Below are 21,605 nucleotides of genomic sequence, written 5' to 3'. Positions count from 1 at the left end.
TACTTAATTACACCCATGTTCTTCCAAGAACAAACAATGCTTGTGATTTATAGATCACAGCAGACCTTTATGCAGTGCTGGCAATTCTGTGTAGCCACACTGGCTGATACACTAGCCCCTGGCCATATGTGACATGTAGGCACTTGGTGCTGGTGCATATGTATGTAGAAGAAATTCTTCAATTGTATTCTACTTTAGTTACTCTAAGTTTATACAGCTTCATGGGGTTTTGGGCTGTCCATGGGACACTGTAGCTCCAGGAGATGAAATTTAAATTACCCACAGTGGAGTGCAGAGGAGACCATTGTTAGCAATTTGGCTTATTTTCTCCTTCTAGTTTGTTTTAGGCAGCTGAGATTCACTATACGGATATTTCATATGTCACCTTTTTTATTAAATACCTTTTGCTTAAAATCTCATTAGAAACTTCATTTTCAAAGGTGGCCTAGTATTGTAGTGTCTGGGTTTCCCAGAAGGTACTTAGCCATGCTGCTGTTCAGGGACACACAAATGGCTTTGAGTCTCATTATTGTGTTTAATGAAGCCTGGGACACCTTTGTACCTCAGTCTGTGAGGTTTAGAGATCTATAGGCATTGCACAAAAATCCAATGGTTCCAAATAATGATATGTTTTTAATAATATTTTAAATTAAACCACTTTAATTATAACAATTAGATAATTAACCTTTATGTTTACAGTCCTGCATGAACCCAGGGTCTTGTACATACTAACTGAGGGATCTACACTGGGCTACATCTCCAATTCCTGGCTTTTTTAGTCAGTGTCTCACTCTGTAACCCAAGCAGACTTTGAACCCAAAATCATCCTGCCTAGGCCTCTTAAGTTCCTGGATCACAACCGTACAATGCTGTACCTGGCTCTCCCCTCATATTTTAATTTGTCAAATGTCATGCTGGAGGTTTGAAGAAATGAAACAAAACCTGAATACAGCAGAGCCCACCTCTGGAACTTCTTAATTTTCATCAGCGCTCACCAAACACTTCATGAACAGATGAGCCACCTCAGGTCCAGGTAAGACCCAAAGGCCTGGGTGGCTCATCATTTAGTATCCTTTCCAACTGACACTTAAAAATAAACATTGACCCAACTTTTTCTTATCTTTTTCTTTTTTCTTAGGCAGGATCTAATTATGTAGCCCTGGCTGACCTAAAACTCAGTGTCTAGACCAGGTTGGCCTCTAAGTCATGGAAATCCACTTGTCTCTGCCTCAGGAGTGCTGGGATGAAAGGTACAGGCCACTGCTCCCTATCTAACATTTGTTCTTAAGAATGATGCATGGAAATGGGATCTCTGCTCCTGTCCAGTCTTCTCTCATCACTACACAAAATCTCTGGCCTCAAACTGACTCACTGTGCTCTAACCATCAGGTGCTACAGTTGACATGGCTTGACTTCCCTAGTAAAAACTTAGTGTCTCCTGGTGGTTGGTTTTCCTTGGCAAGAAGAGCAAGAAAGACGCCCTCGGTCCAGCTTAGTACCGGCAACTGGGATCAACAGCAATGCACAACTCTCCCACTTTATCCCAGCTTCTTTCACACTCTCCCGCTTCCCTTTTACCAAAGTTATGAAGTTTAAAAAAAAAAAAAATGACCTTTATCTGAATCCCAGCTGCTTCTTGTCTCCTCTGTTGAGAACTAGAAGACAGTGGCTAAAAACCAGGCAACCACAAAAGAAAAGAATTTGTGCTCTAAAATTACCCTTAAACATCGATTCCAGATACTAATTTTTACCCCAACAACTCATTTGATGAGACACACAGGAGCAGGAGACAGAACCCTTTCAGCGTAAGAGCCATTGTATTGGTCAGCTTTTGTTACTATAATGAAATAACAGAGACAACTAACTTAGAGAAAGAAAAGACATTTTTGGTTCACAATCCTCCTCCGTGACCTAAGAATTGTCCACAGACATACATTCCTTAGGGGTCCACATTAGCACCATCCCATTAACACACAACCCTTTGGAGAAAACTGCCTGTCTTCAAGCCATAGCATTCTGTATGCTTGTTGGAGGGTAGTTTTTGTAGTTGTTTTCATACAATGCATTTTGATTGAGTATTCCTCCCCCTCATCTCCCAGATACCCACCCAACTTCTCCCTCCCTCCCTTCCTCTCTCTCTCTCTCTCTTTCTCTCTCGCCCCCCCCCAAACAAAAAGACAATAAGACAAAAAAAATTGTTTTTTTTTTTTGTTCTGTTTTACTGAGATAATAGGATATGGTCAAAGAAGATAGAATCATAAAATTTCTAAAACAGTTATAGTTCATCCCAAGAATAAAATAAACAAGATCCTTCTACCAACCTTGAAGTCTTCCTTGACCAAACATGGACATCAGGCCTGCCATTGAAAGCTATTCAGTCAGGCCTTCTACCCCAGATAACCTCTATTCAATGCCCACCTTTCCTCTCCTCTGACATTCCCCCAATGGTGTAAAGAAAGAAAAATGAGATATTGTCACAGCTATGAAACATACCTCTTCCAAGTCTCAATAACTGGTGACATGTTCACATTATAAAAACAAAATTTTAGGTCCAAACTCAGGATTTCCATCTAAAGATGACATAATTTGGGTCACTTTGGCCATTCTGCTGAGCTATACAACTGTGACTGGGCCTGTAGTGAAAATCTCCTCCATCCTTACATAGAGGAGAAAACACAGCCAAGCCAGGATTCTCTGTGAACAGCAGCCAGCAGCCAGACACATAAGAGAAAGTTTGGTTGGGCAGATTGTAGAAGAAGGTGCATTGGGTTGCATTGTATCTAAACACAGCTGTCTCAATGGCCAGTGCAAGGAAGACCTTCGTTTAATTTCAGAAATGCAGACATCCAAGGGCCTTTCCAAAGACCCCTCTTTTGAAAGAAACTCAGCATTGTTTACAAGCCCCAGGCAAACCAAGATTTCATTTTGTATATGGAGGGAGGCTGGGGTCTGAAAGCATAGGTTACCTATGTGTGACTTCACTTCTAAAAATGAAACTTTGCTTTGAACTTTTCAGAGTTCAAAAGAAGTGTGATAAGCTTACTTTGCAGTACTATTGACAATGTAAGAACCATTTAGAAGCTGTGGCTGTGCAGTTTGTGAAGTATATATTCTCTGTCTTCTACCATCAATGGTATCATTCATGATTGGGAAGCCTTCATCCTGAATCAGGAGGAGAAAGGAAATGGGCCAAAGAGGATGTCAGGAAATCCCTGAGATGAATCAGTAGAGAAGCTACCACCAAGCCAGCCTTTGCTTATAGGCCCAAGCTTAATATGTTACTTTAATATTTATTTTACTCAAATAATTTGCTTTTGGTTTACTAGGATTTCTAATGAGAGGAGAATTCTTATGAAAAAAAAAAAAAAGCCTAAGTTTTACCCAAGAATTCCCACAGGCAGAACACTGTCAGCATGGATGCACTGTCCACCCAGCTTCATGCTACACGTGATCTCTTCCTCCTTTTGGTATAGCACCAGGCATGGACCATCTCTGCTGGAGTCTGAGTTTAGCATCTCACACACCACTTCAGCCCCTAATTTCTTTGACATATCGCAGGAAGTTTTCCTTGTTTAAATACAGAAAAAACGGTTTTATCTCCTTAGTTGAATTGGCACCCAGTCTCTTTGTGTGGGATAGCTCCCAAGAGCTTTGCCACATTCTGGCTGTGTGATATTATTTGTGTTTATGGCATTGATCCTGAGTTTCTAAGGAAAAGTTACATCTCCATTCCTAGATCTGGGAAGCTTCAGGATTAGGCTCCATCTCAAATGAAATATTTTCATTGCCAGCAACTGAGCACCTTGAGAAGGGTGGACTTCAGTTATGTGGCAAACACAGGAAACATACTTGTAATGAAGTGATGCTTGGCCAAAATAATGGTACAGCATTTAGACCTACAAACCTGGCTCTTCTGTATTGCTGAGAAGCCTGGAATCCACAAAAGAGAAGGGACTTCTGTTCTTCCTTCCCTCCAGGAGCTTCTGTTCTTTCTTGCAGGTATCAGTTTAGATGTCAGGGGTGATCTCCCAAGCCTGAATTGAGTATCACTGCCATGCTCCTCAGCATCCAGCTGTGCAAGTGTTGGGTGTCTAGAGAAGGAGGGAACATACTAGGAAAAGGAGACCACTAAGCAGAGACACTGAGGAAGGTCATGCTCAAGAAGAGAAGGCAGTCCAGGGTTTGGGAATATAGGGTGCGGTAAACAGGAGTTACACCAGTGACCTCAGCTGGACAGCTGCATCTCACAGTAAGTGAAATGCAGTTCTGATCCCATTCTACAGCTCAGAATGTCAAGACCCAGGGAAGTTCTGTCCCACCACCAGAAAGGCATCTTTGCAAATGCACATAGTACCACAGCAGAGGGCCAATGAGGGTGTGCCGATGAGGATGGACATCTAGGCTGGATTCACCCCTAAGTTTGAATCTTTTCAGAAAGACAGAGTGGGATAAAGAGAGAAGGAACTGGGGTGGGTGTGCGCGACTGCCTGCATCCACCTCTCAGTGTCCCACAGACACTATGGGGGCTATAGTCTTCACCATCTCCCTTGGCTAAGTGAGTCATGTTCGTATAGTAGGTCTGTCTCAGGTTTGGAATGTTCTGGGTCCTTTCATGAGGAAATACCTTATTCAATTCCTGTTTTATCCTAGCTCTCACGGGGTCCGTACCCAAAGCCTATCTGTTCTGGGGCATCACTATGTGGCTTTGTGCTGAGACACAGGACTCATTTGGAAGATGGCACAGATCCATGGAAAGGCAAACTTAGGACTTACTTTCTGCAGGCATTTGGCCTGCCCTCATCTGCACCCTGAGTCGTTCCCAAGAGAGGCTTCATTTCAGAAAGGACACTCAAGGGCCTCCTTCTATTTAGCATGACAGTAACCCCAGGACATCTTCCCACATCTCTGACATCAGAAGCGAGCAGCCTGTGTGTGTTTAATGACCTCTCCCGACCTCTAGAGAGACCTGCTGACAATTCTGGAGCAATTTTTCCATCTTGTCCAGATGGGATTTCCACATCATAATTATGGGACAATTACCATTCAGGCATTTGCTCTGTCTGACAGTAGGTTCTCACACTCGACAGTGAAGAACTAATGGACTTTTACAGGTTTTGACATTTCCAGACTCTGTGGCTTGCTCAGAGGCCAGCTAGTTATCTAAGTGTCTAGAATAAATAACCCTAAGAGTCAAAGTTGGGGGAATGAGTGCTTCTTGTACCATTATGGTAATGCACAGCCGTGAGGTGAGATTTAGCAGAACCAAGGAAGTCAGCCATCAGCTATCAGCTCCAGGAAGTCAGGGCAGAACTCACATTTCTGAGCTACAATTTAGAAATATACAGTACATCTTACAAGCAACGGTAGTAGAAGGAAGAAGATCTGTCCTTTTCTCCATTCAAGAGCTGAGCCTACTCCAGAATCCACAGAGGTAAACAGACATTATAGCTAGTTCATTCTGTCTTGCAGCAAGCACTAACTGAACACCTACTGTGCATTGGGGTGCTGTGGTAATCAAGCCAGACATCCCCGTGCTTATGGAATGACAGCCTATGGGAGAAGCCAACTACACAAGTAAATCCACACAAAGCATGTGGTGCTTGCCCTTCCTAGGTGTGCAGGATGCAAGGCAGTGTGATACAGGGGTCAGACAACCTGAAACACTAGTAAGAAAGTAGCATTTGTTCTGAGTCTGAGATTATCTGAGCAAGGATTTTGAGAGGACTTTCAGTATAAAAAAAAAAAAAGCATGTAAAAACTCAGGATGTGAGGAGGCTTGACACACTAGTGAACACCACACCACCCAGGGTAGCTCCAATAGTTGTGGTAAAAGGAGGGGTAGAGTTGAAGGCAAATGGTTGGAATGAAATGTGTCAAAAAAAAAACATTGTAAACCATAGTATCAGAAAGAATGATGGGCATTTGAGAGGCAAATATATGGTCATGTTGTCCTTCAGAAAGAAGAGTGTTCCGCATGGGGGGGGGGGGGGGCATGGCAAGGGAGGAGGCATGCCTCTAGTTCAAGCATTTGGGAGGCAAAAGCAGGCAGATCTGTGTAAGTTCAACCAGCCTGGTCTACATAGTAAATTCCAGGTCAACCAGGGCTATACAGTGTGACCCTACTTGAGAGAGAGAGAGAGAGAGAGAGAGAGAGAGAGAGAGAGAGAGAGAGAGAGAGAGAGAGAGAGAGAGAGAAGATTATGAGAACTATACAGAGAAGAGACCAGAACCAGACAAAACTGGTGGCAGACCAATAGGAAGCATTCACATGAAGGACAAAATAGCATGACAAAAGGCCCTGAAAGGTAGTAGCATAAATCTGTTAATATCTGTTCCCCACCCATGCGCCTGTGTGTTGAAAGCATTTTGCTAGTCTGGCCTTGGCTTGGAAGCTCCAAACGACTCTGCTCCAAGTGTCTCTTACCCTTGTTGGACCAGCAGCCTCATAAGGCATATTCTTATGATAAGAAGCAGAAACACAAGAAGTCATGCCCAACTTCTGAAAGCATATTTCAAAGAATTGTTTCTGTCAGGTTAGGTCTACTCATATTCTGTTGGCTAAAGCATGTCACCAGCCAGACCCGGAATCAGAAAAGTAGGGAATTACTTCTGCCCACTGGGAGGCTATAGGAATAGGGACCTGTAACCTAACAGAGAGAAGAAGGAGGGAGACCAATAGTTCACTCTGCATCAGTTGTAGCACTAAAGCTGGAAAATAGCAGATATTAAGCAAAAGATACAGAAACATTGCACACCAGCCCTTGAGTGTTAGTGAGAATGAGCTGGAAGGGTGAAGGGCATTGTTCAGTGCTGTGCTGGGTTTTACCACAAGTACTATTGGGGGTTTTAGTAAGGTACCTCACTTTAAACTTGAGGTTTCATTTGATGCTGCTTAAAAATATATTGGAGGAAGTCAAGAGCAGACGATGGAAGCAAGTCAGGAAGCTGAAGTTGAGATGGTTGAAATATAAATGGGGGAAATTTGGGTTTTTTAAAGGCAGAGGGATAATTAAGTTTCCTTACAGCTGCATGGTGAGGATAAGAGGAAACCATTCAAAGATTGCTTATTTGTGGTGCCCTTCATGGGAGAGGGAAGGAAAGATGAGGGACCCGTTTAAAAGAAATACAGAGAATCTGCTCTGTTTGCTAGAACCAGCATCCCCTTTCTTAAAACCCCCCCGGCCCAACCCCTAGAGTTACCTCAGTGCTGGAGCTACTTCATATGCACTTGAAAGAAACAGCTGCTTGCAGCTCTTCAACTCATTTGTAGGAATGTCCTGTTGGCAGTTTGAAATTGACTGAGATGGATGTATTCCCACCATAGAACTCAGCAAAATAAGGGACAGTCTACATTTTCACATGACCTGAACAGACAATTGGGAGATATGTGGTAGCACTTTAATCCGTTTACAACATGTGTCACAGTTGTTGTAACAGAGCCCCTGGGAGCTATAGTAACATCATGCATCCCCATACATTTGGTTCTTGGATTCCAGGCTTTGTGTTAGAAAACGTCATTGGTATTTGAGACAAGGAATGGTCTTTAATGATCCTACTGAGGCTGGCATGGAAAGTGGTTGGGTCTCAATATTCATTAGTTTACGTCAGTCTCAGAGTGATGCAATCCTGAGGCCAGATTCAGATGAGTTGATTCAGGCCAGGAAACTCCACTATGGGAGTGGAAAAGTAGACAGGATGAGGAGGCTGCCAATGGCAGCTGTAGTTACAGTCCAGTGATCATACAAACAACTAGAGCTACATCACCACAGAGAGGCATTGTGTAAAACTCTCCTAGGGAGACCTGAACAAATGCCTACTCTAGAAAGGGCAGCAATGGCAGACCAAATTAAAAGTTACACTAGAGTCCAACTTGATGAACCATTGAGTCTCGGGTTGCAGACAGGAATGTGGGTGAGGGGTTACTTAAAGGAGCATGGATGACTCAAGGACAATGGCATCACTGGATGCCTACTACTAACCCACAAAAAAAAAAAAATGATAGTCCTGGAGCTCTCCAGATATGCAGGCAGTTAGATGTGTCAAAGGGACTCTTCTCCCAGACAATCCTTATGCATATATAATATTGGGGAGAAGGGACTTGGGAGCCTTCTGTGTTTCAGCTCTCTAAAATTCAAAGTATTGTTTACTTCCTGAGTCTCGCAAGTGCCCTCTTCCCTCCAAGAGGGAATGTTTCATTATTGACAGACAACAAGGGATCTCTGGGAAACTGAATGGCCCAACTGAGGGGCAGGCAAGCTAACACCTTCCCCTGGGAGTCACCATGGAGAGTAGCTGCCTGGCAGTTGATCAGTTCAGGGGGATGTCTACAGATTCAGAGAAGGCACTGGATGTGGATAGGTAGCTAGTACCCACCTAGACATCCAGAATGGCGTGAATGATCAGCTCAGTGGTTTGAATGTGCTCATCAAATGCTTGTTATTCAAAATGTAGTCCTAAAAGTCATGTGTTAATGGTGTTTGGAAGTGGAGCATTTTAAAGGCAATAAATAGGGATAAATACAGTCAAGAAGATGGTGCCATTTGTAGCTTTATAAGGAAAGGAAGGAAACTGGAGAGATGGCTCAGCAGTTAAGAGCACTGGCTGCTCTTCCAGAGGACCCTTGTTAGATTCCGAGCACCTACAATGGTGGCTCACAACCTTCTGTAACTCCAATGCCAGGGGATCTGAAACCCTCTTCTGGCCTCAGTGGGCACTACATGACATGGTGCACAGACATACATAAAAGCAAAACATCCATACACATGAAAAAAATTAAAGAAACAGGAAAGAAGGAAGACTTGAACAGGATGATTGCTCTATTCCACCATTTGATAACCTACACACAGAGGCAGGGACAAGTACACACACACACACACACACACACACACAATAATACAGCAAAGATAGCCTCTTACCAGATGCCAAGCAAATGCTGGTGCCATGCTTTTAGACTTCCCAGCCTCCAGAATGGTTGAGACAAATAAAAATCTATTCATTATAAGCAAACTGGTCTCAGATATTTTGTTATAGCAATGGAAAGTGAACTAAAATGCCAGTGGCATCTGATATTGTTGCTTATGTGAATCTTGTCATTTATTCGGGACTTCGAAAAATGATAGGAAAGAAAAGCCCAGTAGTGATGTCTGAGGACTCACAGGTGAAGGGGAGAGCCTGGCTTTCCCTTTTGCAGGGAAGTCTAGAATTTAGAGTCTGAGGCCCAAGTCCAAGTACAGACTTGACCTTTCACCAGGTTTGTAAGCTGCAATCTCTGAGGTTAAGTTGTCTCATCTTCAAATAAAAATAAAAATCCCCACTTACCTCGTGGATCAAGCTCTAGAGTGAAGGATATTCTGTTTGTGAGTGTGCTCTAGGCAGGTAAAAATGCCAGTTGTCCTTAACATGTTTCTCTTCTGGGGCTTATTCACTTTTTCATCCTAGTAAACTACTCAAGGAAAGACACTCTGACTTGGTGATATCACTCATTATAAAGCCAGGGTTACTAACACCCACCCGGAAACTATACCAAACAAGCCGTGGGGAGACTGAGGCAGGAATATAGGACTATGAGTCCAGCTTGAGCTACATAGTGAAAATCTGTCTCAGAAAACAAGGAAGGAGTGGGGGTGGGGATGACACTGTGTAACATGTGTTCCAAAAAAATGAACAGAAAAGAAAAAACCAAAGATTGTGTTATTTTTCCAAGAGAATTCATGGATTAGGTAGAGCTGTTGTCAGACCATCAGGCTGTCTTAGCTGCTATGAGTAGGGTTGGAGGATGGGGAATAGAATCTTTTTAGCCTGAGGTTCTCGGATCCATGAATGCAGTGTGGCTCCAGGAACTGTGTTGTGTGTGACATAAATACATGAAACTCGGTATGAGTGAGCCTCTGTATGCATCCATACTAAAAAAATGTACAAGTGCTGTGGGCTGCGCTCCTGCTGACTTTGGGAGCCGCCAGACTTCTGTGTCCTCCCTCACAACTTGCCAAAGAAGGAACTGGAAAAGGACGATGGGTGTTTCTGGAGGCCAGAAATGAAAACAGCACTAAACTTCAGGACTGAACGATCTGAAATGGGCCTCACATGATCTCAGGTCATCCTTGCCCTGAAAACACTGCATTTGAGCTTTCTGTGCCCTGCTTCTCTGAAGCAGGGGCTGGGGGAGTGACTGAACTCAACTCTGTGTAGAGCTGAAGCCCAAAGTCTCTGTTCAAAGCTCACCAGGAAATGACGAGACTTTGATGTTCACGTCTGGGATACAGACACACACACACACACACACACACACACACACACACACACAGACTAGTTCTGCTGCCCTCAGAGACATTTGCTTACATTACCTGGGTGATAGAAATGAGATAGATGATAGATAGACAGATAGGTAGATGACAGATAGGCAGACATTACATATAGGTTTCTATTTACATATATGAACATGTATTGGTTTATGTAGTGGTGAGTTTCATAAGGACATTTCACTCAGGCACGTCATGTGGTATGAGCATACTTCCTCTACTAAACTCTCCTCTTTCCACCTCGCCACTCCTGCTACTCTTCTTCTGTTTCTCAGATAGTGCTACCTCTATTTTCATGTCACATATAAAATTTTTACATATGTAATTTATCATTTCAATTTACATATACAATTCATACATGATATATATTAAATATAGGATCTGCATGTAAGAGAAAACATGGAGACTACATGAATACATGCATTTGTCAAAAGTTGTCTGGTAGTACATACACTTAAGATCTGTGTGACTTACTGTATGCAAGTTATACCTTAACTTGAAACAATTGGAAAGCTGGGAAGATGGATTGTCAGTTAAGGGTGCTACTATGAGTTATGAGCACTTTCTTGCCAGCCTGGACCCACAGCCCCATCAGTCACAAAATAACACACAGAGACTCTACTAGTTATAAAGCTGTTGGCCAATGGCTAGAACTTCTTACTGGCTAGTTCTGTCTTAAATATTAACTCATTTCTATCAATCTAAGTATTTCAACATGGTCTTATCTTACCAGAAAGAGGGTCTGGACCTCTTACTCCTCTTGAGTCCTACATTTCAACTCCTCTCTACTATATCTCCCAGAATCCTCCTTGTCTCCTGGTCCCACCTATCTTGCTTCCCTATTGGCCAATGGTGCTTTACTCATTAACCAATAAGAGAAACATATTTACAGAATGCCATCTCCCATCAGCTATGTGGCCCTGCACCTCATCTGGGCAGCACAATAGACCCAACTTTATTGGCAAAGGTATGGGTGAGCCAGCCCTGAAATTGTGAGCATAGGAGAGCTGTTCCCATTACTCACCTGTCATGTAGTAGCATAGGTGGGGGAGAGATACCTCTCTCCCCATCAATGTCTGAGGTAGATGGGAGAGCTATCCCTGAGGTCATAGGAGCAGGAGAGCTAGCCCTGCCCTCATCAGCTGCAGCACTCCAGAGAGTGGCCCTTATGTCAACACAGTAGAGTTGGCCCAGATGGCAAAGGTTTAGGAGATCCAACCCTGAGGACATGAAAATAGGAGAACTAGCCCACCCCTTGCTCGTTGCTACAAGGGGTGAACTTGCCAAGGCCATGGAAAAGACCTCCCACTGGTGGGGAGGACAAGGGAAAGCTGGTGGACTGACTAACCCTGCAACTACCCAGGCCCAGAACCAGGGTAATGTGTGACCCACAACATCACCCCATTTATGATCTGCTGGAGCACATGAAGGGACCGGTCCTGCAGACCCAAAGCTGCAGGATTTCCACAACACAGGGCAGCAGCAGGACAACCAAGAGGAGTTCCAGTGGGGGCCCAGCATCAGTAGTATAGCAAAAACCAGAGGCTTCAAACCAGACCAATGAATCTTTGCAATGAATGCTTGCAAGTAAAGATACATGGATAAAAGGACTTACTGTATGATTCTCTGTGCAGCTTCCATGATGAGATTGATTTTTTTCCTTCTCTTTTTTCTTCTTTTTTTCTCTTAAATGTTATTGTTATGGAGGGAGGCAGTTGTATGGATACTAAGGGATGAGGAAATGAATAGATGGAGTTGTAGGATGTGAAAGACAACTGTTGTTTTATTTTTTAGTTTTTGTGGATTCTTTCTGGACTAGGTTTTTAATGGTCCCTTTCTGATGTCTTCATCACAACCCTCCCTCCACAATCCAGCTAATTAGTTCTCTGACAGACTTTGCCTAGTGAGGTTTGTTGTGTTCTAAGTCTCTCCAGAAAGTTTTGGTTATTTAGGACATCTGGTGAAACATGAACTGACACACTCATCTATAGAGGTCCATACAGTTCCCATATGTATATCTCAGTGGGTTTAAACATTGAAATGAAGACAAGTAGCTTGAACCTTGTCAAGAGGCCCCAAGCCACTCCTATGCACATTGTGCTTTCTTAGAAAATAGTTGACAAATATGGGTGTGGTGGATATGCCTATAATCCCAGCACTTGGCAGACTGGGGAAAGAGATTGTGAGTTTGAGGCCAACTTGGTCCATATAGCAAAATTACTGTCTCAAGAAGAAATACAAAAGACAGCAATGGAGAAATCAGCCAGTCTTATCCCCTCTTTCCATAAGCACAGGTTGACTTCTCATTCCCTTCAGGACCATGTATGTATATTGGCTGGGGCTGGAATAGGGGTTAGATGAAGGTGGGAACAGCGTCCTCAAACTTGAATCCACATGTCTACTTCTTCCAATCAAGTAAGCACAAAACCCATGGTGTTGGCTTTGCACACAGTTTAGTAGATGTCACAATGTAAAAGAAGAAGCAGATTTTGTGTATTTCTCTAAATGGCCTGAACTTGGTAGAAGTATTGGTTACAGGGCCTCCGAGGACTAAATGGCTGATGGTCTATCTTAACCCAGACACAGAAAGTCTTAGCTAGACATCCTGCATGGCAAACAGGGCTGGTGCCTCATGAAAGGACATGAACTCCATCTCCACATAGTTCTTAGACTCAGGCTCCCTCTGGGGGCCTCTTCTGTGATTGGGCTAGAGGGGAGTTTCCTTTGGAGCAGGTTCTGATGGTATTGTGGGTGGTGATGGTACTGAGGGTAGTTTACAGATTCTTCATCCTTAGTCCTCTTCAGTTGAAATGCAGACCACCAGGTTCCCTTTGACACTACGGGAGTAGATGATTTCATAGCAAGGTTTGCCATTGGAGTCTCTGCACTTGGTATCGCAGTTGGCTCTGGCTTCACATCTGTCAAGTAGAAGATGCATGACAGGTACTGAGGAGGAGAAGCATTCTCTGTCAAGCTGAAAGCCAGATTCACCTAAACTCTCAGCCTAGTTGTAAATCACTAGCTCATGTGAAATAATAATAATAATAATAATAATAATAATAATAAAGTTGACTCAATTTTTTCCCATCACTTATGTGATATAATTCACCCTAGAGGTAGTATGAGTTTGAGAAAGCTAAACCTTGCTAGAGGTCAAGTCAACAGGACAGTGTTGTTGACAGGAATCCTAACAAGTGTGTGTGGGCTGGTGTGGCTGGACCCTGCCTCTGAAGTAAGGGCAGGATTGGGCTGGGAGCTGGCAGAGACAGCTATGAGTGTCTGAGAAAGCACCCATCCCAAGGACAGGGTACAGTTGCCATGCCACTGTCTGCTTGCATCCTAGAGGAGAAACTTGGAATCACTGCTCCTCCAATTTGCTTGAAGTCCACACTAAACAGATGTCCAATTTGGAAGCCTGATCTTGTTCACTCCTTCCTTACAGATTCGGCTGAATAGCAGAGGGCTCATCTACTCTGTCGGCTTGCTCCTGGCCTCTGTCTTTGTCACGGTAGGTTTGCAGCTTCTTTCCATTCTTGGGTATTCATATTCAACCCCTCCCCTTACTTACTTTGGAGAGCAGGTGTGTATGGCTTATTATGTGGTGACAGTAGACATCCAGATGTGCTCTCTCCTGTCTATTTTTCTAAAGAAGGATCCTGGTAACCTGCTGGATTCCTTCCTCCCTTCCTATAAGGAGCTTGCCTCTTCTTGAAAGCTGGTCCTGTCTCATGTCAAACCTAAAATATTTTTTTCAGAAGCTAGAGAGGGGTGCTGGGGGTATAACCCAGTAGTAGGGCACTTGCCTAGGATGCCTTAAGTTGGGTCCTCAATCAGACAATAAAAAGCAAAGAGTTGGGATGGGAAGAGGCTCAGTGGGTAAAGTGCTTTGTGTAAAAACATGGGGACCTGGCATGGGATGATGGCTCAGTGGGTAAAGTGCTTTGTGTGAGCATGTGGACCTGAGTCCAGATTCCCCAGTATTCACATAAGCCAAGCATGACAACATATGCCTGTGACCCTAGGTGAGCTCTAGGTTCAATAAAGACCTTGTTTCAAAACACAAAGTGGAGAAGTAATTAAGGAAAATATCCCAACATCAGCCTCCTGCACACACCAGCAAGCTCACTGCATGAGTGCGGGTGTGTGTGTGTGTGTGTGTGTGTGTGTGTGTGTGTGTGTGTGTGCGCATACAGGCATACACTCACACCTATGCATGTGCACACAACAGAGCTGTTCCTTCTTTTGTACTAGATTAGCCACCAAAGGGTAGACTCCATTTCATTGATTCTAGATTATAAACATGCCCATGATTCCTCATAGCCTTGTGTGGAATTTGGCAAGGGCTATCACTGAACCATATGTCCTGCTCTCATTTTACTTAATGTTTCAAAGTGCAGTCATGGTAAATTGTACAGATCTAACTTGTGATTCTCCTGCCTCAGCTTCCCAAGTAGGTGGGATTACAAGCCTACACTACTAGGTCTATATGAGTTATGAAGCTTTTCATAGCCACTTTGATATGCTTTGCATATTTTCCCATATGGAATTGCCCCTCAATTCACTGTTACAACCCAATTATACAAAGGAAGGATAACATCTAAAGTAAATGACTCATGTTTATTGATACCAAGTAAACTGTAGGGCCAGGTAGATAGCAACACAGTGTATGCTTATAGGTCTTGTATATCATCTTAAGCTATTCTGTAGTTGTGCAAAGCTATAAGGGACTGAGGTAACCACTTGTTCAGTTACCAAAATGGAATTAATCAAAGAGAAGTAGTTTTGGGGGAAGAATGAAAAATTTCAAAGTTCTTAAGTTTGAAATGCCTGTTAGACCTTCAAGAAGAAAGAACAAGAAAGGTAGTGGAGATAAGAATCTAAATTTAGCAGAAATATCCTAGATAGGAGCATTTGGTGTAGATACATACACAGAAGCTCTGCTGTTTGGTGAGGTCTCCATGACAGTGAATGCAGTCAGAAAACACAAGAGGCCCATGACTGGATGCATGGAGGGCACTTGGAGACCTAAATGATGAGGATAAAATACCTAAAGAAACAGAGAAGGAACCAGGAGGATTGGCACGTAAAGCATTCAGGGAACTGAAGCAGAAGGATCAAGTATTTAAGGCCAGCCTGAGCAACATAATGTCACCCCACCTAGAAATTCAAATAAAGAAACAGAGAAAGGACAGTAGTTGAATATGAAAGAAAAGAGTAGGGTGTGTCATCTTGGAAGCCAAGTAGACATGATGGTTCAGAATAGAAAAAGTGATAACTTTGCCAAGAAAGACACACCCCTCCAAATATTGGCCATTAAAATTGGAAGTAATGCTTGTCTCATTGATGGTTGGCAAGGGCAGTTGTGCTGGAGCAAGCAGAGTGGAACAAGCTAAGCAAACTGAAATGAGGGGTTAGAGATACTGTGTATTCGTAACTCTTTCAGATTATCTGTAAGATGATTTGTTCAGGATGAAGAGAAATGGAAAAATTAGAAAAGTATTGCTTTTACAGTAAAAGGTATGATGGCATGCCCATAAACCAATTTAAATAATCCAGAGGTGGAGAAGGGGACACAGAGTTAAGCACAAGGACAGATAAGATTCAGTGAACATATGGCGTTGGCCATGAATGGAGCTAGAAGAGTCCTCCCTAATAGGAGAGAATATTGGCAGATAGAATGGCGACGAGAGCCCCCGTGAAATGGGAGTGAGTAGAGATGGGACTGAGGTAGAATCTAGGTGAGATATGAAATAGTCATATGTAGACAGGGTAAACTGGGACCCCAGGAGGCCAGACTATTAGGTTTAAAGCATTAACAACCAGTCTAAGGTCAGTGAGCCCTATCAGTGCGGCTGGGCATTGCTTATCCAGCTTTGATGGTAATTGTGTGTATCCAACCTGAGTAAATGGAGACATGACTTGAACTAAAAGATCCTGGATTAGCCAAGCGAGGACAACAAATGAAAGAGAAACCAGAGACTTGCAAAAGCAGTAACAGATGGAATGAAAAAGAGTCAGGAAGGGAGGAGAGATATAAGATGGCTAAAGCCCATAGGACTCTGGTTGTCTTAGTTACTTTTCCATTGCTAAGACAAAGCACCATGACCAAGTCAACTTATAAAAGAAAGCATTTAAATGGGGGCTTGCTGTTCTAGTGGGTTAGTGTATGCGACCATCATTGGTGGGGGACATGGCAGCAGGCAGGTAAGCAGGCATAGCACTAAAGTAGATTCATAAGCACAAAGCAGAAAGAAGACCAAATACTGAGAATGGCATAGGCTTTTTAAACCTTAAAGCCCACCCCTAGTGACACACTTCTTCCAGCAAGGCCACACCTCCTGATCCTTCCTAAATAACCCCACAGATTGGGGACAAGTATTCAAATATATGCATCCTTAGGCGCCATTTTCATTCAAACCACCCCAGTGCTGGCTGGTATCCAAAAACGTTAGACCCTTCAGGTTTGCAGAGTTGTGAGAGTTGGGGTACCCAAGGAAATAAGATGGAAAGGGAGGAATATAGGAATGTTGGCATCCTGCATTTCTACTACTGGTAGTAACAAAGTCCCTGCTACAAAGTTCTGTGTCCTAGAACTTTCCCAAATGAAGAGGTGTATATGCATTACATGATATAAAGTGAATGTGTGGTAGTAAGCTCCTAAAGTGAACCAGTGCACCTGAGAGGGTGCATTTTGTATCATATTTCAGTTAAATGTAGCTAACAGGCGCAGCAGGGAACTTAGTCTCTGGTGGGTGACTGGTGCAGAATACAAGAACGTATAGCTGTTGAAATCACTAAAAAAGACAGTGAGAGGACATTGGTAGACTATGGAGATAAGCCAGGACATAAAACTACAGAGATCAGGGGTAACCAGGGTGGCATGATTGACAGCTACCAAGCCAGTTAGGAAATAGAGATTTCACTCTTAGTTTTTACGGGGGGGGGGGGAGAAATAATTATTTGGAAGCAGTAATTTGTGGACAACTTCCTCACTTCCAAAGCAATGGGAAGAGATTTGTGGGTGGTAGAGAACTGGCTAGGTGAAGCCAATGCCTTAGAGATATAGAAGGTGTCCTTGGTCATTAGCCAGGGCTTGGGGAAAGATGGACGAAGCCTATGTTGAGCAGAGAGGACTATGGGGCTGAAGCCCAGAGATAAGCTTAGACCACTCTGGGATTTTGAACCTGTCATTGTTATTTGTTAACAGGATAGCCACTGCCTACAGGTCCTGGTTTCCTATATTTTTTACTTTAGTGTTCCTTCTTTCCAAGGATGTTGCAGGCTCAGGCTCCCCCTCAACAGCCCCTGCTCCAGACGCAACCCTCCAAGCACCCTCTGACCTAGTCTTTCTGTTGCAGGTATTCGGTGTTCACCTGAACAAATGGCAGCTGGACAAGAAGCTGGGATGTGGGTGCCTCTTCCTTTACGGCGTGTTCCTCTGCTTCTCCATCATGACGGAGTTCAACGTGTTCACCTTTGTGAACTTGCCCATGTGTGGGGACTAATGATTGGCCTGGCCACCTGCCGAGGCCCAGGTCCTCTTTTCTGTGCAATACGAGACCCGGCCGCACCCGAGTCATGCGGCCCCTCAAGGGCCGGCCGCAGCGTCCGTCTCTCCTGTGCTGTTCACAGGCTCCATTCCTGTCCTGGTGGCCTAGGCTCTCCCTGCCACCTCCTTTGCTCCAAGCTCCCTTGGTCCTACCTCCCACCCAGCCCCTCTCAACTGCCCACCCCATTCCTGTCTCTCCTCTTCCCTGTGAAGACCTGACATCCACATGAATTTTCAAGCTCCATTTTGAACAGTGACTGAGATTCTAGAACAAAACTGGCTGCTAACTGGCCCAAGCCAGGCACAACTTACTCCAATCCCTCCTCCTTTTTTTAAGTTATTTCACAGAAGACACCCTAATTTATGACCAGAGACTTTGAGGAAACAGGAGAGGGTCCGCTGATGGCAGGAAGTGTTGGGATTATTTTGTTTCGGGGTGATTCCTAGGTTACTGAGTTTAGGGAATTGTTTTACTTGAGGGGGGCCTTCGTTTCTTTACTTTTCGGAGACGAAGGAGTCGCCTGTGTCTTCTTCTCTCACTGGGCTCTGGCTTAATTGATGATCCACAGATTGTCTCCTGGGGGTGAACCCCGGGAATGTTGGGAATTTAACCATTAGTTGGGAAACCACTGAGCAAGACCACGAGGAATAAATGCATGACATGACATTTTTCTGCCCAAGGACACCTCACTGAAGTCCTGAAGGCATCACCTGGGGGTGGGGGGGTTACAGTGTTAGAGAAAGAAACCTGCTTCACACATGTTCACTATGACCATTTCTTTCTCACTAGAGTCTTTCTAGTTTTTCAAGCAATAGTTCTAGCCTGCCTGAGGCCTTTGACAGGGAGGCCCTGGCTAACTGTCCATCTATAAGGTACCAGGCAGTCAACCACAGAAACTTCCCCAGCGTGTGAGTCCTTGAAATGTGCTCTTGTTGCTTGGCATTTGTGGTGACAGGGAATGACCCAAGAGGCTATCGCTGTTCTCTGGACAGAAGGTACAGACACTGGTTTCTTGGGAAAAAATGGAGAGAAGCACATTTTGCACAGATGTCGTCGATGAAGTCCCAATTTGCCACTTGGTATCGAGTACACTGGACCCTGACAGCTGGCTCTTGAACAGATGTCCTTCTTTAAAGGAAGCCACCACCAAGCTGGCCAGTTTCACCCCTCCCCTCCCAGAGGGATGGCCAGGGAGGAAGAAGCAGAGAACTCATGCCTTGGAAACCACAGAATGTGTTAAATGCAGACTAGCTCAAGGGCACAAGTTATTGTGAACATTTCGCCAACCACCGCTCAGCCGCCCTGCTAGATTTTCTATAATGCTGAATTATTATGCAGAATAACTCCACCAAGTTGAGACACACCCATGCTTGTTACACTTGTATTTATTGAAACTGTGGATTCTTGCCCGCCCGTGCTGTCCCTTGTATTTACTTTAAGCACTGATCACTTATCACCGATTTGGTATGGTTTTCCCAGTCCCTTGTACACATCCTGGTTTGAATTGTAAAAATAACCTACTACAAATTGGTTGAGTGTTTCTGTCTGAGGTACAAGCCCGGGGGCAGCATCAACCGAGGACCAGGAGAGGAAATCACCAATTTGGGCTCTCAGAGCTAAGACACACTGATTTGGTTGCACATTTTGCACTGGTTTATGGCGGTTGTTCTCTTGGATGGATGGTGTAAAATAAACTTCTCTGTTCTGTATCCTCCCTGAAACACGGTGTATTGCTTTCTTGGCTGGACTCTTACTGTTTTACAGCAGGGAGACCGACGGCAACTGCTCCAGAAATGGGTATGTGTAGTCTCTACTTCTGGCTGGACTCACCTGGAAGGCTGAGATGGCTAGCAAATAACAGGTACTAACTGCGAACAATAGGTCCTGTCTAAAGTTTGAAGGGATTTTGGATCTGTGTCATGTCACAGAACTCTAGAATTCTGCTTGTGGTAGAGTATATGTGACACTATGTTAAGAATCCCTTGTTTCTGATGGACACAGGGGAAGATCATCAGAGTCCTGCTGTTACTCAGCATGAGCCAAGTTCTCCAACCTGATGTTAGAAAGTTTCAATCATGAAAATTAAGAGCTATCTGAGTTAGCCATGGTATCTGGAATACCAGCCCTCAGGAGACTGAGGGAGAATGGTCTGAATTCAAGAGCTACACAGTGAGACTGCCTCAAAAGAGCAAGCAATATGCACCTCCTGCAAAGCCAATTGCTAAAAACAGACAATAATATATAATTACAATAAGCCATGTTCTGACATTCTAGAAATAATTATCCAGATCTACCATTGTGCCTGAAAGTCAACACAACTTACATAGGAACCAGAAGAAGAAGAAAAAAAAATGGGTACTGAGTCATAGCAACAACTTAACCGCTTAAAATATATATTCCCAGAGTGGGAGTGTTGAAGGTGTTGATCTCTGGGCTGACCCTGCCCCCTGACAACTGGCAGGGTATACACACTGACATTCAGGCAGATAGACAGCTCAAAGGGCCATGTGTTGTGTGCAACATGATGTGTTACATGGCTGCTTAAGAACTCTACGCATGTACAAGCGTTCCCTTTTAAGCTAGCACCTCCCACCCTCCATCTCTGTTCCTAGTTGGTCAACACCTACCCCTCCATTTGCTCCCTTTCCCCAATAAACTCCACGTGGGTTTTGTTGAGTTTTGTGGTTAGCGTTTCATTGCCTGCAGCTGCCCCAAACAACAACAGAAGGTATCTAGCTTTGTTCTTTGTATTTAAATCTTAAGATGTTTGGCTACCATAGTTGTGTGTCTCACAAATACACCTTGGATGTGGGTTAGAGTATTGTTATATCTGTTGGTGGTAATAAGCTTGTTCCTTACTTAGTTTTTCTATAGTCAACAAAAAGATGTGATTGGTAGCTTGGCTTTATTTTATTTATCCCTTCTACAGTGCTGATGGTGGAACCCAGGGCACTGCATGTGGTAGGCAAGCACACTCAGCCCACAGGGCTACATCCGCAGCCCACAGAAGCTTAATTTTGAAACACACATTTTCTGTGAAATCTCTAGAAACTACAGTTCAGTTCTCAAAGTGAAAATCCCAGGATGAACCCCTGACACAATGACTTATACCTGTAAACCCAGTACTCAGGAAGTAATTGGGAAGGCAGAGAGATCAAAGCTCGTCTGGACTACTTAGCAAAATCCAGGTGAGCCTGAGCAGCATAGTAAAACCCTGACTCAAAACAAAAGGAAGAGAGGGAGAGAGAGAGAGACACAAACCCACCCACCATCCACCCATCCACCCATCCATCCACCCTGGGCTGGGCCACTTTCCCATGAGGACTGCCTGTCTAAGAACTCTGGAGTGTTCCATTCTGAAATGAGATTTAGCATACTTCTCTCTGCATTCCGGCCATGCACAATTATTTCTTGGGCTGTCCATTGAGAGTGTGGTTTCCAATGAGCCAACTGTCTTGTGAGGCAAAATTGTTGGTGGTACTTGAAAAGGGCTACAGGGGTAGGAAAGGATTGAAAAAAAAAAAAGAAAAAATTGTTTTAATTTTTCACACTTCACATTGTCAACAGAGAGCCTTACTGCGGTGTTCTGACATGATCTGTCCTCTCCCAGATGACAGCCTCCCAATCTCACAGCCTTTACCAAAGAAAGATGCATGCCATAAGCCGTGTATCTCCTGAGCACATGGTGCCTGGCCCTGATAGGAGGTGCCTGAAGAGAGCCCTCCTTTCCTTCCCTTTTTGACAGGGCTTGCATGTG

The 21,605-nt window shown here is 44.0% G+C and overlaps 1 protein-coding gene across 1 annotated transcript in view; it reads left to right on the top strand.

Moving 5' to 3' along the window:
- The window catches only part of Slc24a3 (solute carrier family 24 member 3), a 480,001-nt gene extending 460,444 nt beyond the window's left edge, over positions 1-19,557 (top strand). The window contains exons 16-17 of the mRNA XM_051183243.1: positions 13,741-13,806; positions 17,657-19,557. Coding sequence (XP_051039200.1) covers positions 13,741-13,806; positions 17,657-17,803 — 213 coding nt within the window. The 3' untranslated portion in view covers positions 17,804-19,557. The remainder of the gene's footprint in view (positions 1-13,740; positions 13,807-17,656) is intronic.
- The last annotated feature ends 2,048 nt before the right edge of the window (positions 19,558-21,605 follow it).

The sequence above is a fragment of the Phodopus roborovskii genome, unplaced genomic scaffold (genome assembly GCF_943737965.1).
Source record: "Phodopus roborovskii unplaced genomic scaffold, PHOROB, whole genome shotgun sequence".
Classification (NCBI taxonomy): Eukaryota; Metazoa; Chordata; class Mammalia; order Rodentia; family Cricetidae; genus Phodopus; species Phodopus roborovskii.
Note: the sequence above shows the minus strand (reverse complement) of the source record. Positions and strands in the feature narration are given on the sequence as shown.